Raw genomic sequence first — 17,449 nt, forward strand, 5'->3', positions numbered from 1 at the left:
TTGAAATAATTTGCATTTCTAAATACTGGTTTAATTAGTCTGCTGTCAGAAGGCTACGCTGAGACAGTAGTACATAAGAATTTGAGGAGACGCTGGGAATGACCAGAAACCAGCTAGATAAAGGATGGAAGCGACTTTCTTATGGCAGAGATGACCCTTAACTGGAGTTCTATAAAGGGAGAAAACTCATGAGAAGCAGAGAAAGGCAGGCAGCAGTTTGCAAAAAAATAAAATTCACAGATGCGCATCCATAAATTGAGAAATTAAACAATTGTGACAGTGCACCCATCACTTGTAATATCCAAACTCACAGAATTTGGATCATACATAGGTCACATGACCAAAGACAGGAACGGAGGGAGTACGACAATAGCAAGGACACAAGTGACAGGGGCTCCAAAAGTCTGCAACAAAATAGGATCAGTCTGGGTTGGGTTCCGGGGAAAAAAAAAAAAAGCCAAAAAACTGGATTCAGAGCAGGATAAGCAGACAGCTGTGGATGGACACTAATGAAATATTAAGTACCAACCGCGACATTATCAGCTACATCCCAATGATCATTCTCCAGTAAGGCAGCATAGCGGACACTGAAAGATTAATATACTGTGGAAACAGCCAACAAATGCTTCCTGCTCATTCCAAACACCGAGTGTTCAGGCGCCATCTAGTGGTATTTAATGCACCTTGAATTACCATCACTACACCAGTGGGTTAGTGGGGTCAGTGACATTTCATGTACTTACCCATAAATTCTCCACATTAAAACAGAATGCAAAACCCAATGGAGTTTAAGACTAGCAAAATTAACCAGCTATTAATTTCAATGCAATAGCCTAGCAGGGTAGTAATAATCGAGTATATATAAAACCCACCTTATAATACAGCAGCATATTACTGTGGAGGGCACTCATGGCAATACCATAAACACTACCATGACGTTAGTCTGTAAAAGAAAGAATTAGAAAAAGGTAGGCCAAGTACATCCTATGCACAGTTCTTTTCAATTCTAGGGAACTTGCCATACTAGTTAGGTTGTCACCCTTATCTGGAAGAAATACAAGAGCAGAGTTTCAGGAATGCTTCAACTTTATTAAGGGAAATTGAGTGAAGAGAAACACAGGGAACAAAGACATCAAGCCATAAGACCAAAATGCTTGCTTAGTTGCCACCACGAAGACGAAGGACCAGGTGAAGGGTGGACTCCTTCTGGATGTTGTAGTCGGACAGAGTGCGACCATCTTCCAGCTGCTTTCCAGCAAAGATCAGCCTCTGCTGGTCAGGGGGGATGCCTTCCTTGTCCTGGATCTTGGCCTTGACATTCTCAATGGTATCGCTTGGCTCCACCTCCAGAGTGATGGTCTTACCAGTCAGGGTCTTCACAAAGATCTGCATGCCACCACGAAGACGAAGGACCAGGTGAAGGGTGGACTCCTTCTGGATGTTGTAGTCGGACAGAGTGCGACCATCTTCCAGCTGCTTTCCAGCAAAGATCAGCCTCTGCTGGTCAGGGGGGATGCCTTCCTTGTCCTGGATCTTGGCCTTGACATTCTCAATGGTATCGCTTGGCTCCACCTCCAGAGTGATGGTCTTACCAGTCAGGGTCTTCACAAAGATCTGCATGCCACCACGAAGACGGAGGACCAGGTGAAGGGTGGACTCCTTCTGGATGTTGTAGTCGGACAGAGTGCGACCATCTTCCAGCTGCTTTCCAGCAAAGATCAGCCTCTGCTGGTCAGGGGGGATGCCTTCCTTGTCTTGGATCTTGGCCTTGACATTCTCAATGGTATCGCTTGGCTCCACCTCCAGAGTGATGGTCTTACCAGTCAGGGTCTTCACAAAGATCTGCATGCCACCACGAAGACGGAGGACCAGGTGAAGGGTGGACTCCTTCTGGATGTTGTAGTCGGACAGAGTGCGACCATCTTCCAGCTGCTTTCCAGCAAAGATCAGCCTCTGCTGGTCAGGGGGGATGCCTTCCTTGTCCTGGATCTTGGCCTTGACATTCTCAATGGTATCACTTGGCTCCACCTCCAGAGTGATGGTCTTGCCAGTCAGGGTCTTCACAAAGATCTGCATGCCACCACGAAGACGGAGGACCAGGTGAAGGGTGGACTCCTTCTGGATGTTGTAGTCGGACAGAGTGCGACCATCTTCCAGCTGCTTTCCAGCAAAGATCAGCCTCTGCTGGTCAGGGGGGATGCCTTCCTTGTCCTGGATCTTGGCCTTGACATTCTCAATGGTATCACTTGGCTCCACCTCCAGAGTGATGGTCTTACCAGTCAGGGTCTTCACAAAGATCTGCATGCCACCACGAAGACGGAGGACCAGGTGAAGGGTGGACTCCTTCTGGATGTTGTAGTCAGACAGAGTGCGACCATCTTCCAGCTGCTTTCCAGCAAAGATCAGCCTCTGCTGGTCAGGGGGGATGCCTTCCTTGTCCTGGATCTTGGCCTTGACATTCTCAATGGTATCACTTGGCTCCACCTCCAGAGTGATGGTCTTACCAGTCAGGGTCTTCACAAAGATCTGCATCTTCACGCTAAAATGACAAGATTAAAAAGATCTGATTTTCTTTTTAAAACAGGAAAAATTCAACATTGTATTTACATGACAGGATCTCAAAGGGTAATCTGAACCAATGTGGAGTACAAGTATATTATTGGCACTTAGAAATATTGTATCTAAAAAGCTAGTTCAACTTGGACCTTGTCAGAACCGGTTTCATGACCTACATGCCAGTCCTTGATTACCTTATGTAAGCATGAGTAATCATTGCAATACGTCAGTCACGCGCCAGTTCATGCTCGGTCGAAAATCCAGCAGTTTCGCTTAGACGCCCTATGAGGCATTTCCGTACAATGGGGCTGTAATGGCGCCCAGCTCCTCCCATCGGGGGCTTTACAGTCGGCAGCCACAAACATAGCTCCCTCCATTTTGTAACAGTCGCCATTATCTCGCCTAACCACCTAATTATATTCACCATTTAATAAGCCTAAATATTCATTTGAATCTAGACCATATTCCACAAAATTGAATTACGGAATACAGGGAGATTAGCTAGAGTTACTTAACGGTTTATCTAATTTTCCTGATCACAAAGATTCCCGGAAACCGCAGAAGGATGTTTCCATTGAAAAATGCAATTTTGAGGGCCAGTCAATACTGAGAAACGTGTCCATTTAGCGAGACTAGCAGAGCTACGTAGCACATAAACGAAGAGAACAAACGCGGCCATTTCAAACGCTTCAAAATAATTAAGCGAAATATCCAAACAAAATATAAATTAATTCTAGAACATGGCCTGCCAAGAGCACATCACGCTACACAGGATATTATTTGCTTCTACTTACGGTTTTACTTCTGTTCCGTTTAATACACCACAACGTACAGTGACTACACCTGAACAAAAACAGGAACCGTCTGCGACAAAACAAAGGGCTCTCGTATTTATACGGACACCGGGTATCCCTCCGCCTCGGTACCCGGAGGGACTATAAGATTATATTTGTCTAAAACTTTGATTTAAACGTTTGTTTGCCGATCAGCCACATATTGCACATGCATAAGCCTAACTTTATATTAATATAAACAAATAGTGTAATGTGCTTCAGGCATAAAAATTCTCTGGCATGGTTACCGTATGGCGGAAGGGGAAAAAGTTGAAAAAACGTACTGCGCCCGTGTCTTTTTGTTTGAATTTTATGAAAAATAGTAGCTGGAGGTGGGATAATTAAAAACAACTAAATTTTCAGTTTCCTGGTGAAAACTGTATAGGGGTTGTATTTTACGTGTGGCTAACATAATACACAGCAAAGCAATGGCACAAATCAAACAAGAAAAATAGAATTGTTACGATGTGTATCACCTACGATAACGTACGTTTGCTGGAAACTCAGACCGAAACGAATGTATATAATTGCTTGATTTTATTCAGAATCATATAAATGGCAGTGAGTCACGGGGGATTTCAATGGCGTCCGGGTCGAATGTGTTACTAATATGCAATGTACTATTTTAAAAAGCCATATATAAGTAATATATGACGGGGTTTAGTGGGATTATACATAACGTTTAATAAATTATTGCTTATAGGCCTAAACGACGCACTATCGGGCCATTATATACTTAGTGGAAACAAGATATTTCTGTTTTTTACAATCTCACATAAAACCAAAATTATTTTTCAGCTATTTTAGTTTTAATTCAGGTTTTGTTTCGTGTGTGTGCGTTAATGATGGGACAGCTTTGTGTGGATGTTATTCGTCAAAAATATGTCAGTGTCAATAGTTATGAATAATATGTGCGTAGTAATCCACCACATTATAAATTATTATTATAAAGCACAGAATGCAAATTATGCCGATACAATAGGAATTACCCAGTGTTGCTGAGGAGGTGATGAGTGCAATAAAATGAAACCTAACAGGTTCTTCTAGTGAGTGCAGCAGGAAGTAAAACCAGTTCGACAAAGCAATACAAATTCAATTTTAATGAATGTGCTTTAAAACTGTAGTTGAAAACAGGAAAAATATCCACAGATCTGGTTAGTTACTGAGTATATGTACACAGGTAAATGCATACTCTTGTGTGTATACACACACACACACACACACACACACACACTCACACAACAGCTCACAGTAAAAAAATGACATCATGCATCCATACCAGTAATTCCTTCAGGCACTATGTGCACTGGAATATCCCAGTTGTCATTTGTTGAATTTGAGAAGCGAATATGTACAAAAACAAGGTGTACAACTTAAAATTTAGTGCAGAATTTACTGCTGAAACATTTTGAACAGTAGTCATTACTATTCCTCATTTCAGCCAGTTTAGTACCCTTCAAATCCCACCGAGTTTTTTGAAATGCAATTTTAACTATAAATTTATGTATATGATTTTCGTACAAAATTCCAACACACAAAATGCAGTTAATTCTGCTGAGGCACCTATAAACTAAACAGCTTAAAGTACTGCTGACAGACATACACTGAATGCATCTCATATCTCCTACAACAAGGTGATATCTAAAAAAATTCCAGCACCTTTCTTACGTCAATGAACATTTCCTGTCAAACATGAACACCTTGAGGTCACAGTCTTAATCTCTGGCATATATTATGCAGTGGGAGGACCTGACACGTAACTGTGAGACTGCATCAGGATTTTCATGTCTTGACCGCCTACTTCTTGCGCTGCTCTTCTCTGCCAGCTGAAGACTTCATTTTGTTTCTGGGAACCCAAGGTCACAGTTCAGGTGCGGCTCCTGTGCAAATGTATATATTCACAGTGATACTGAATTCCACCTGAACTCAAGCCGTTCTTGAACACCAGAAATGAAAGTAGCAGTTTCTGCTCAGGTAAGCCGTGCAACGGCTCTATTTTGTCGCCTTTCTTGTAATTCCTAATATTTATACATTTCAACATACAACATATTAGTTTACCACATTGATTTCATGGACATTTCAGCCATTACTATTGATTGTAATTTATATTTTTCAAATGTGTTCTGAAGGACTTTTAGGGATCATGTATACAAAAGCATTTTAAAAAAAAATCACACTGAACTGTTGTTCCCAGTTTGGCCGTTTCTTTGGCTACATTAACTGGATTACATCACTAAACAACAAAAGACAAAATTGACAGGCTGAATTAAAGACAGGTTCCTGACAATGATAAAAATCCAGGAAAAAGGATAAAGGAAAAAAATGTATCGTTCAATGAAATGTACCAACCTCTGAACTTCGTATAAGATTAGCTATATTATCTAACAAAATATACCTAGCAATATGAATCTATTCAATATTCATTTAATCAAGGTTATTAACAGAAAAAAGCATGTAGCATAAGTCGAGAAAAAAAGTATAAAAGGATGAAAAGTACGAAATTGAAAGGTGATGAAAATATATAAAAATTATGAAAATAAAATCAGCAGTGAGATATTTTGAGTCCATTGCCTGATGACAGGAGGTTGTCAGTGCATGGAGGGCTGGGGCCAGGACAGCGCCCGAGGCCCTCTTGTGAGGTCCACCTGGCAAGAGGTGCTGATATTCCAGAACCTTTTCACCTCTCTGTGTTGGAGCTATTCAGGTACACCTGAGAGGAGCAAAGGGGAAAGCAGGGGATATTTATCAAAGAACTGTACAACCAAGAACAACGGTACAACGGTGACACAACCAAGAAGAAACATCTGGTACTGAGCAGGCATTCAAAGATACTTCTGCAAAGTTAACAAATATGACAGCATACAATGTACAAGTTATGTGACATATTATATACAGATGCTCCTTGTTTTGCAATGTTTGAGTCCCTAAGAAAGACAACCGATGCAAACTTACTGCAGGCTGTCCTTTCAAACTGGCTGGTGTTTTGAAGTCCCCTCTCAACACCTGGCAACAAATGTGAGGCACGATCAGGAACAGCAGCAATGCAGGTCTCCTGATACAGGATTTCAACTCGCAGCATTTACAACATATTGGACTAGGATGAATACATTTAATCTCTGCTGCTTGGGGTGAAGCTCAGGAGCCGAATAAGTAGTATGTCACAGTCCCTCAAAAAAACCAATGGGATACCTGGCATATGTCAAAGGTCTTTGTACTTTTTGTATCAGAGTCAAATCTGCTGTTAGAGTACAGATGTAGACTGACATATCATTACACATTTTACTGTATACTGTTACACATTTACTGGGGCGGATGTGAATTTTACAGCACAGGATTGTCTGCGGCTGGCACTCCCCTACCCTCTCAGTGTTGTTGACCACCACGGGGTCCGGCTGGCCATAGGCCGGGGGATTGGCGTTTGGGTTGTAGCCCAGTCGGCTCAGCATAGGGGCGATCTCAGCCATGTCTGCCAGGACGTCAGCTGGGATGTGGCCGACCCAGCGTGTGAGGGCCTCCATGTTCACTGGCTTGATCACCTGGTCTGTGGAGCGCTCGATCCTAAAGGAAGTGGTGGTGGGGGGGGGGGGAGTTATAACAATGTGCCCACAGCATCTCAGCGACTGGCTACCAGGAAAACTTCAGGCCCGTCTTTGCTTGTATTACCAGTTCAGTTGGCTCCCTTATTTTCTTTCATAATAAGTGTGAAACAAGCTAATCTAAACACAATGGGCCATTTCTATGCTCCGCACAATGGCTGGCGGCCCCCCCAGTGTGCTAAAGATTTAACCAGAATCTGTGTCTATGTGCAGACTCCATGTGTTGTACTCGGATCGTCCCCCACACTTCCTGAGGGTGAGCTGCCGTTTCCTGTTTTAAAATGAGCAGGTCTTTTATAATCAGACTCAGCAAACAGGAGACAGTGGATTGTGTGCATGAGAGCATAGAGCTACAGTACCACAGCCGTTACGTGACCGCTTAAGAGGATGTTCACCTGGGCAGAAGGGTACAGTGCACCGAGTACCAAACTGGTTATGACTGGAAATCCACCATTGTAGTACAGAGGGATTTGTAAGTAATGAATTCATAAATGACGTAATCTTAAACCATCTCGTTACTGTGAGCAACATATCAATACAGACACTCCCTTGGTTATGATGGGGTTACATTCTGATAAACCTATCCATCCATCCATTTACCAAACCGCTTATCCTACTGGGTCGCGGGGGGTCTGGAGCCTATCCCAGAAGCAATGGGCACGAGGCAGGGAACAACCCAGGATGGGGGGGCCAGCCCATCGCAGGGCACACTCATATACACCATTCACTCAGGCATGCACACCTATGGGCAATTTTAGCAACTCCAATTAGCCTCAGCATGTTTTTGGACTGTGGGGGGAAACCGGAGTACCCGGAGGAAACACCACGACGACATGGGGAGAACATGCAAACTCCACACACATGTGACCCAGGCGGAGACTCAAACCCAGGTCCCAGAGGTATGAGGCAACAGTGCTAACCACTGCACCACCATGCCGGCCCTTACAGTGCTAACCACTGCCTGATAAACCTATCGTAAGACGAAAATATCTTAAGGTGAAAATGCATTTTAAAACAGTTCAACTAACCTAACAAACATCACAGCCCAGCCTAGCCCACCTTAAACATGCTTAGAACACTTACATTAGCCTACGGTTGGACAAAATCATTAACAGAAAGTGCACCCAGATGCAGGCACACGCAGGTGCGCACGGTCTCACCGTGACAGGGACACGCCCCCCAGCTGGCCAATGGCCTCCTCGTGGTGCAGCACGCCCTCATGCCACGGCACGTCCAAGAAGTGCAGCACCGCCTGCAGCGTGGCGCGCGGCTGCAGCACCAGGCTCTCGTAGCGCACCGTCATGCAGCGGGCCGAGCCCACCTGCATGCACTGCGCCAGCATGGCCTCTACCGCATGGTTCCATTTGCTCAGGCAGTCCCGGTAGCTGGACAGGTCGAAGCCCGCGATGGTGACGCGCCGTGAGATCATGGAGTGCACGGCTGCTCGGCCATCACGCAGCATCAGTAGGAACTTGGAGCTGAATGGGGGGGGGGGGGGGGGAGAAGCGGGCAAGGGAGGGGGGAAAGGAGGGTGTAAAAAAAAGGTGGGTGAGGTAAGCAGGTAAGCATAAATGACTGAGTAAAGGGGTGGGAGGTATGGAAAACTGGGGGGGGTGGACTAAAGTAAATGGTAGAATTACCAAGTAAGCAGGGAGATCAGAAGACAGAGATGAATAACTTAAAACGACGTTTTAATAATAAGGGACAATGCTGAGGCTGTTTGATACAGACGAAACATACAGAGAGCAGAAGTGAAAGTGTGCATCAAAGGGTGCAGTTTCGGCCTCAGAATGTAGGCCAATAGGAGAAAAGGCTCAGAGAGATGACTAATACGAAGTGAAAAAGCAGAATAACAGGACAGAAAGCTGGGGTGGGATAGAGACAGCAGGGTGAAACAGCCCAGAGAGCAGGCTAATATAAAGCACAGAGCAAGCGGACACAGAAAAATGTTACATAAATCATAAAAAACAAGAGTTATAACAAGATAATACACAGAAGAGGTCAATAAAAAAGTCTAGTGCAGAGAGGAGTGTAATGAGTAATGAGTAATGAGTACGCCTGTAGGCAAAGTGGGACAATACAGCAGACATCCCACCACTCCCGGACGTTCCGGGAATCTCCCGCTTGTTGACAGTAGCTCCCTCATATCCTCCGATTATATACAACATCCTGGACATTTGTTTTTTGGAGCGAAAGCAACGTGAGCAAGAAAGCAGAGACTCCAGAGGTTATCTAGGATATTTGGAGAAGGAGAGTTGGGTCAGGAAGCCGCTATCAACATGCAGGGAAATCCAGAAACTTCCATAAGAGCTGGGATGTCTGATATAAAGAGCAGAACAGGAAAAAGGGCGAGGAAAGAAAGCCAGGAACCAGGATGACAGCAAAAAAAGAGAACACATACACAGAATATACACAGAGTATGGTGAGTAGGGTAATGCAGAGAGCAGCATAACACAGCTCACAGACAGAGCATGGTGAGTAGGGTAATGCAGAGAGCAGCATAACACAGCTCACAGACAGAGCATGGTGAGTAGGGTAATGCAGAGAGCAGCATAACACAGCTCACAGAGAGAGTATGGTGAGTATGGTAATGCAGAGAGCAGCATAACACAACTCACAGACAGAGCATGGTGAGTAGGGTAATGCAGGGAGCAGCATAACACAGCTCACAGACAGAGCATGGTGAGTAGGGTAATGCAGAGAGCAGCATAACACAGCTCACAGATAGAGCATGGTGAGTAGGGTAATGCAGAGAGCATGCCAACACAGCTCACAGACAGAGTATGGTGAGTAGGGTAATGCAGAGAGCAGCATAACACAGCTCACAGACAGAGCAGGGTGAGTAGGGTAATGCAGGGAGCAGCATAACACAGCTCACAGACAGAGCATGGTGAGTAGGGTAATGCAGAGAGCAGCATAACACAGCTCACAGACAGAGCATGGTGAGTAGGGTAATGCAGAGAGCAGCATAACACAGCTCACAGACAGAGCATGGTGAGTAGGGTAATGCAGAGAGCAGGCTAACACAGCTCACAGAGAGAGTATGGTGAGTATGGTAATGCAGAGAGCAGCATAACACAGCTCACAGACAGAGCATGGTGAGTAGGGTAATGCAGGGAGCAGCATAACACAGCTCACAGACAGAGCATGGTGAGTAGGGTAATGCAGAGAGCAGCATAACACAGCTCACAGATAGAGCATGGTGAGTAGGGTAATGCAGAGAGCATGCTAACACAGCTCACAGACAGAGTATGGTGAGTAGGGTAATGCAGAGAGCAGCATAACACAGCTCACAGACAGAGCATGGTGAGTAGGGTAATGCAGAGAGCAGCATAACACAGCTCACAGACAGAGCATGGTGAGTAGGGTAATGCAGAGAGCAGCATAACACAGCTCACAGACAGAGCATGGTGAGTAGGGTAATGCAGAGAGCAGCATAACACAGCTCACAGACAGAGCATGGTGAGTAGGGTAATGCAGAGAGCAGCATAACACAGCTCACAGACAGAGCATGGTGAGTAGGGTAATGCAGAGAGCAGGCTAACACAGCTCACAGAGAGAGTATGGTGAGTATGGTAATGCAGAGAGCAGCATAACACAGCTCACAGACAGAGCATGGTGAGTAGGGTAATGCAGGGAGCAGCATAACACAGCTCACAGACAGAGCATGGTGAGTAGGGTAATGCAGAGAGCAGCATAACACAGCTCACAGATAGAGCATGGTGAGTAGGGTAATGCAGAGAGCATGCTAACACAGCTCACAGACAGAGTATGGTGAGTAGGGTAATGCAGAGAGCAGCATAACACAGCTCACAGACAGAGCATGGTGAGTAGGGTAATGCAGAGAGCAGCATAACACAGCTCACAGACAGAGCATGGTGAGTAGGGTAATGCAGAGAGCAGCATAACACAGCTCACAGACAGAGCATGGTGAGTAGGGTAATGCAGAGAGCAGCATAACACAGCTCACAGACAGAGCATGGTGAGTAGGGTAATGCAGAGAGCAGCATAACACAGCTCACAGACAGAGCATGGTGAGTAGGGTAATGCAGAGAGCAGGCTAACACAACTCACAGAGAGACTATGGTGAGTATGGTAATGCAGGGAGCAGCATAACACAGCTCACAGACAGAGCATGGTGAGTAGGGTAATGCAGGGAGCAGCATAACACAGCTCACAGACAGAGCAGGGTGAGTAGGGTAATGCAGGGAGCAGCATAACACAGCTCACAGACAGAGCATGGTGAGTAGGGTAATGCAGAGAGCAGCATAACACAGCTCACAGACAGAGCATGGTGAGTAGGGTAATGCAGAGAGCAGCATAACACAGCTCACAGACAGAGCATGGTGAGTAGGGTAATGCAGAGAGCAGCATAACACAGCTCACAGACAGAGCATGGTGAGTAGGGTAATGCAGAGAGCAGCATAACAGCTTACAGACAGAGCATGGTGAGTAGGGTAATGCAAAGAGCAGCATAACACAGCTCACAGACAGAGCATGGTGAGTAGGGTAATGCAGACAGCATGCTAACACAGCTCACAGACAGAGCATGGTGAGTAGGGTAATGCAAAGAGCAGCATAACACAGCTCACAGACAGAGCATGGTGAGTAGGGTAATGCAGGGAGCAGCATAACACAGCTCACAGACAGAGCAGGGTCAGTAGGGTAATGCAGGGAGCAGCATAACACAGCTCACAGACAGAGCATGGTGAGTAGGGTAATGCAGAGAGCAGCATAACACAGCTCACAGACAGAGCATGGTGAGTAGGGTAATGCAGAGAGCAGCATAACACAGCTCACAGACAGAGCATGGTGAGTAGGGTAATGCAGAGAGCAGCATAACACAGCTCACAGACAGAGCATGGTGAGTAGGGTAATGCAGAGAGCAGCATAACAGCTTACAGACAGAGTATGGTGAGTAGGGTAATGCAGAGAGCAGCATAACACAGCTCACAGACAGAGCATGGTGAGTAGGGTAATGCAGACAGCATGCTAACACAGCTCACAGACAGAGTATGGTGAGTAGGGTAATGCAAAGAGCAGCATAACACAGCTCACAGATAGAGCATGGTGAGTAGGGTAATGCAGAGAGCAGCATAACACAGCTCACAGACAGAGCATGGTGAGTAGGGTAATGCAGAGAGCAGCATAACACAGCTCACAGATAGAGCATGGTGAGTAGGCTAATGCAAAGAGCAGGCTAACACAGCTCACAGACAGAGAATGGTGAGCTTATATAGGATAGGAGAGCATGTGGAAACCTCTTACTTGGGGAAAAGGTGTGAGAGGTAGACAGCACTTTTCAGTGTGAAGGGGTCTTTGTTGCAAAGCAGTGGGGCAGGTTCCCCATGCCTCGCGATCACTTCCAGCAGAAAGGCAGCCACAGCTGAGTCCAGCACCTCCTGGTTGACGCCCGCCTCATCGAGCCGCTGGCGCTCCTGTCCGGGCCGCGCCCAACCCTGGCGGAGGGCCAGCAGGCGTGGAATAACGCGGGTCTCCTCACCACAGCGCACATGTGGGTGGGCATCCAGCATGGCACGCATGAGGGTAGTCCCCGACCGAGGCACGCCACCCACAAACACCAGCGGGGCATCGCGCCCGTACCGGTACTCGGTGTGCTGCCAGTCGCGCACCGACACCGAAGGCGCCCCAGCTATCCGTCTGCGACGCGGGCACTCTAGCGCCCCCCGGAGGAGCCGCAGCAGGATGCAGACTGCCAGGAGGCACAGCAGTCCTGTGGCCCCACGGCGTGCAGTCAGGCGCATGGCCGTCAAGGACCCCCCCACCCCGTCAGCACGGGCTCAGACAGAGGGGGGTCCCAGGAGCTGGGGGGGGCCACCACGCATCATACACTGAGTAAAGAAAACAAGAGGATAAAAATGAGAAAACATATTAAGCAACAAATAAAGCGAAAGGCAGCAGTAGATCCTTCCTTAATATTTTGTTAAACATTTTTAAATACTAATACATACACAGCTGTTCCATTCCCATATATTACTATATATATTATAAAAGTACATATGTACTTTTAAACAAGCATATATACTTCCAGGTAAGCAGATTAGTTTAGAGCTGTGAATGCAGACAATACAGAGAAAGGAGCCCCCAAGAGAATGATGAATACCTTATGAGCCAAACACTAAAGGTACGTGACATATATTATACTTTGGCCACAGCATGAGAAGAACCAGTGTGTTGGAAAAGACCGAAGTGGTTGGGGGGAAAAAAAAATTGATTTCACTCCCTGTCCTGTTTAGGCAAATAGAGGCTCACAGTGATACAAGCCATAATGAAACACTACCAACACCCACGCATGTCTGTTAATTATAACACTGACAGTGCTCCAAGATACTAAAACCAAAAGCAGGGTCACATCTGAGCCATAAAAGTGAAGTAAAATCCAGCCACTGCCAGCAGAAGATAACAGATTCAAGTAGGACTAAAGTGAAATCAGCCACAATAAACCTTCCATACTTTCACATGGCCTGAGAGCCGAACCGTCCCAATTAGGGCAGAGTGATTTTACATTTACCCAAAATCCTCAGAGCAATCCCCAACCCATGATTCATTCTTGCTCATTCCTACTCTACACACGTCAAACCCCAGGCCGCGATTACAAATAATTAGCACACCAACTGCAAGAACAACTCCCAGAATACATTGTTCCTACCATCCCAGCCAAACGGTGGACACAGATAAGGACCCTGGAACTCACACTATAAGCCAACATTAGGAGCTCTCCACCACATGAAAGACGATCGAGACAGACCCTCCCGGGCTGCAATTTCAGCTGCAGCTGAGAGCTTATTTATGGATTATTTTAACTGTTCCTGTTCGCAGCTGAAGATCAGACAAGAGTGTCGCTGCTTTCACTCGCATTCCTGTCGTCACACACTGCAAGCGCACCGGTCCAGCTAGGCTACTTGGGTTTTGTTTTTGTCGTTTTGTTTTTCCTCTTTCGTGCGGTTTCCTGAAACGAGTGAAAAGGTCACTGCTGCACCTTGCAGCAGGCAAACAGCCGCAGCAACAAAAGTGCATGAAACCGCCGGCAAGCACGCGCAGCTCACCGTGCTGTGAAAGACCCTGTAGATCTTTCCGGAATGTTTGCATTAGCAGCTGTCATGCAAAGCTGGCACTCAGGACCCTGACATTACTGTGACTCAAGCCAATTTGCATATTGTCAAGCACTGTGTGGTGCGTCACACTTTTTTTTGTCACAACCCTTATCTGACCACAGAAACTGGTAAACAGCAAGTATGATGCTTTGACAGTGTCTGGTTTACAAGCCTCTATATGCAAGTCTTTGGCTTCTGGGGTTATAAGCAGATGGAGTGTCCTTGCGCGGGAGAATCCATCTGTGAGCAAATCTCTGCGCCCCCTGTGCACGTCCGGGTGAGCGTGCTGGCCTCCCCGTCCTGACCTCCCGGTGCGGGCGGACGGAAAGCACTTCAAACCGACACACAGCCGGGGTCCCTGGAGAAGGCCCTCCATCTGGCAGCCACCACAAACACTAAATTATGGCCGGCAGAGATGGATAGCAGAGAGGATCTCATTTCACACTCCTGAAGCAGTAGCAGGTTGAATGGCAGCAGAGCGAAGTGCAATGAGGACGGCAGCCATAACAGAGACAGAATCGCAGGCCATCTCACCAAAACCGGGGCAAATGAAAATATCAGCGGCAGCAACATTCGGCGGCATGTCGGCTAAGCCTCCCAAGGAACCCTGATCTCTCCGCATCGCCTCCAAAATCTGAAGTTGTCGGTTGCAGCTCCTGATAAGAGTAGTTTCAGCTCCAATTTCAGTTCTGTTTTGAACAAAAGGACTTCAAGTACGAGTCTGTGAAATATGCTGCGATTAACATAACTTCGCTTTATGATTTTATGAAAAACACAACAAAAATGTTTTCACAAGAAGTCCTAACACAAATATACTAATTTGCTGCTTGTTGGAGTAACATTCACATGCCTCAGATATTTATTATACTATTAAATGTAGAGGGCAGGGTTTGGGCCATTCTGGAATACATTCATCATTTCCAATCCAAAGCAGGAAATGCAACTGGTTTTGGGATTGGAAAGAAATGGGAAACTTAAATTCCAACTCCAGTTCTATATGCTGATTTGGATGGGAATTGATAATTGCATTCCGGAATGGGCCCAACCTGGAATAATAAACACGCAAAGAATGTTCTTTTTAAGTTTTTGAGTGAAGTTTCAATAGCATCTTGATTTCAGATAGCTAGATTTAAACAAAAGGTCGAAGACCTTCAAAATTCAAACATATCTTCTGCTGTTGTGTGCAAATCATGCATATAGTCTCATAAAAAGCGAAACAGACAGTAGAGGCAGGGGAGGAAAATGACAGAAAGAAGTACTGGAACGGGAGAAGGGTGAAGAGTTGCAGGCTAAAGGATGCTAAACATCAAGTCAAAAAGTACAGCGCAGGCAGAGGTAGTGAAAAATTACCCAGCAGCCTGGGAATTTGAGGTTTGCACTGAACAGGAAGTTGCCCGTTTGGTAACATAAAGAAAGGGGATGATGCAGCCATTTTGGTGCCGCGTGGTTGGGCAGCGGAGCGCGAGAAGGACGTGTCCTCATTCTGACTTTGTGAAAAGAAAGATAGAAAAAAAAGCCTCCATCTGCACAGGAGCTGTGCCCAGTTCGGCCAGCACACCACAGGAACCCGGCTCCCAGCATGCAAACGTGCGGCGCACATCTCCCTCCCGGCAGCCAGTGGGACCACATGAACCAGTGCAGCTCTGGTTGGTCGCCTTACTCTTGGATAAGGCATCCAAAGCTGGATTTACATACCACACTTGTTTACATGACCAAGGGAATAGAGAAGAGTGCTTAAAAATAAATAAATAAAATGTCTTTGAAAAGGGACACTGCTGGACCAGTTCTGGCGAAAGCTATCCAAGGCACAATCCAAATATGCAGCCATCTGAAAACGGGCCGGTTCCTGACAGAGAACATATGAAAACAGGAGTCATCATCATGCCAGTTGTCATGGAGAATGAAACCAGCAAACCTTGCCTAATTCATTTGTGATTCTTTTTTCGTTCAGAATCTGATCTCACCAAACACCTGTTTGCCTTTACAGTGCGCTGGCAAATTACAGTCACACGTAGATTATGATGCTTTAAGATTCAAGAAGGTTCATTTGTCACATGCACAGCTGTGTATCTACAGCATGCAGTCTGCGTGTTTAAATAAAGACAGAGGAAATCTAAAAGTATGGTATTATGACAGAGGAATCACACTTTGAGCTGTTAGTACTGGCTTTGACCTTGCAAGCTGAAATGAATATTTGGGAGACACCTATCAACTTGCCCCGGCTGTCATCTCTTATACACAACCCGCCATTTTTTCCACGTTAAGTTACCTACTTTATGAAGGATTTGGTGACTCTAAAGCTCTTTCCTGCAGCCACGTCTCTGATCTTACGAGATAGTAAGACGACTCCCTTTCCATTTTCACAGTAAACCTAAATGGTCTCGGAAATACCAGATTTGAATCTGTAAAACTATATGGTGCCTCTTTTGTCCACAGGTCGCATGTAAGACAGTTAACGGTACCCTCAACTGCACTCAAAACAACGGCACATGGCAGGTTCTAATACATGGAGAAACCAGTTGAGTACAGCAACAATGTATTTCCCTACACAACTGACGTACAACCAGCACTAGTTATATTGTGCAACAGTAAAGGCAACGATATCGCCGACAGCACAAGGCTCATTAACCGGCATAATCATACGCTGAATCCCAATTTAGCGTTATGAAAATGGTTATACCAGTCAACATGTAGGCCTATCGACTTGAAATATGGGAAAATTGTACTATTTCCCGATTGTTTTTAGGTGACTAGGTATCGCGGGGCTGCGTGCTTTGAGATGGGCTCAGATGCACGGGTCCATTGCAGTACGCTGTGCAAAGCCACGCACCCCCCTCACGCCGGTCCGAGAGCACATCCCCTCCGACATTTCATTTACCTGCCACTGTTACACCCAGACAGAGACTCTCAGTCCTTATGAATCTGATCGGTGCCCCACTCGCAAAAAAAGCAGAACTGCTTTCAGTTGGACGCTGCTTCTGCGAGCGACACCGGAGTCCCGTTTATTGTCAGTGGTGATGTGACAGTGATGTTACCGTCTCGGCACACAGACGCGTATAAGGCGGCGATCGGCGGACTTACGGTCTCGCTGGACGTCTTGGTGATCGCGGGCTGTCACCTATTTCGTTTTGTTTTATCCTTTGCCTTTCCGTGCTCACAAACACCACTATTGCCTCACTCGGCTTCAGCAAAAAAATAAAAAACTAAAGGTGGGTGGAGCATTTCTTGCAAGTAAGGAGACGTCAGAAATACACCCCCCCTCCCGAAGAAAGGGGTGGAAACCGAAAAAGAAACTGCATCCTCCACTTCTTCTTGGTTTTTGTTACAATGTTTATGATAAAGATACGAA

The 17,449-nt window shown here is 46.0% G+C and overlaps 2 protein-coding genes across 3 annotated transcripts; both read right to left on the reverse strand.

The window, feature by feature from the left end:
- Positions 1-1,068: 1,068 nt before the first annotated feature.
- On the reverse strand, positions 1,069-3,467 carry ubc (ubiquitin C). The gene is made up of 2 exons (XM_049021143.1): positions 3,351-3,467; positions 1,069-2,539 (listed from the first exon to the last, which is right to left on the reverse strand). The coding sequence occupies exon 2, from the start codon at positions 2,530-2,532 to the stop codon at positions 1,159-1,161; it is 1,374 nt and encodes a 457-aa protein (XP_048877100.1). The 5' UTR covers positions 2,533-2,539; positions 3,351-3,467; the 3' UTR covers positions 1,069-1,158.
- Positions 3,468-4,474: 1,007 nt separating this feature from the next.
- Positions 4,475-17,303, reverse strand: tpst2 (tyrosylprotein sulfotransferase 2). 2 transcript variants are annotated; one of them, XM_049021145.1, is made up of 7 exons: positions 17,182-17,297; positions 13,701-15,946; positions 12,254-12,837; positions 8,146-8,463; positions 6,749-6,947; positions 6,342-6,392; positions 4,475-6,099 (listed from the first exon to the last, which is right to left on the reverse strand). In XM_049021145.1, the coding sequence occupies exons 3-7, from the start codon at positions 12,748-12,750 to the stop codon at positions 6,067-6,069; spliced, it is 1,098 nt and encodes a 365-aa protein (XP_048877102.1). In that variant the 5' UTR covers positions 12,751-12,837; positions 13,701-15,946; positions 17,182-17,297; the 3' UTR covers positions 4,475-6,066. The 2 variants fall into 2 exon arrangements, with proteins under 2 accessions (XP_048877102.1, XP_048877104.1); XM_049021147.1 differs by lacking the exon at positions 13,701-15,946 and having other exon boundaries at positions 17,182-17,303.
- Between the last annotated feature and the right edge of the window lie 146 nt (positions 17,304-17,449).

The sequence above is a fragment of the Brienomyrus brachyistius genome, chromosome 7, assembly GCF_023856365.1.
Source record: "Brienomyrus brachyistius isolate T26 chromosome 7, BBRACH_0.4, whole genome shotgun sequence".
In the NCBI taxonomy this organism is placed as follows: Eukaryota; Metazoa; Chordata; class Actinopteri; order Osteoglossiformes; family Mormyridae; genus Brienomyrus; species Brienomyrus brachyistius.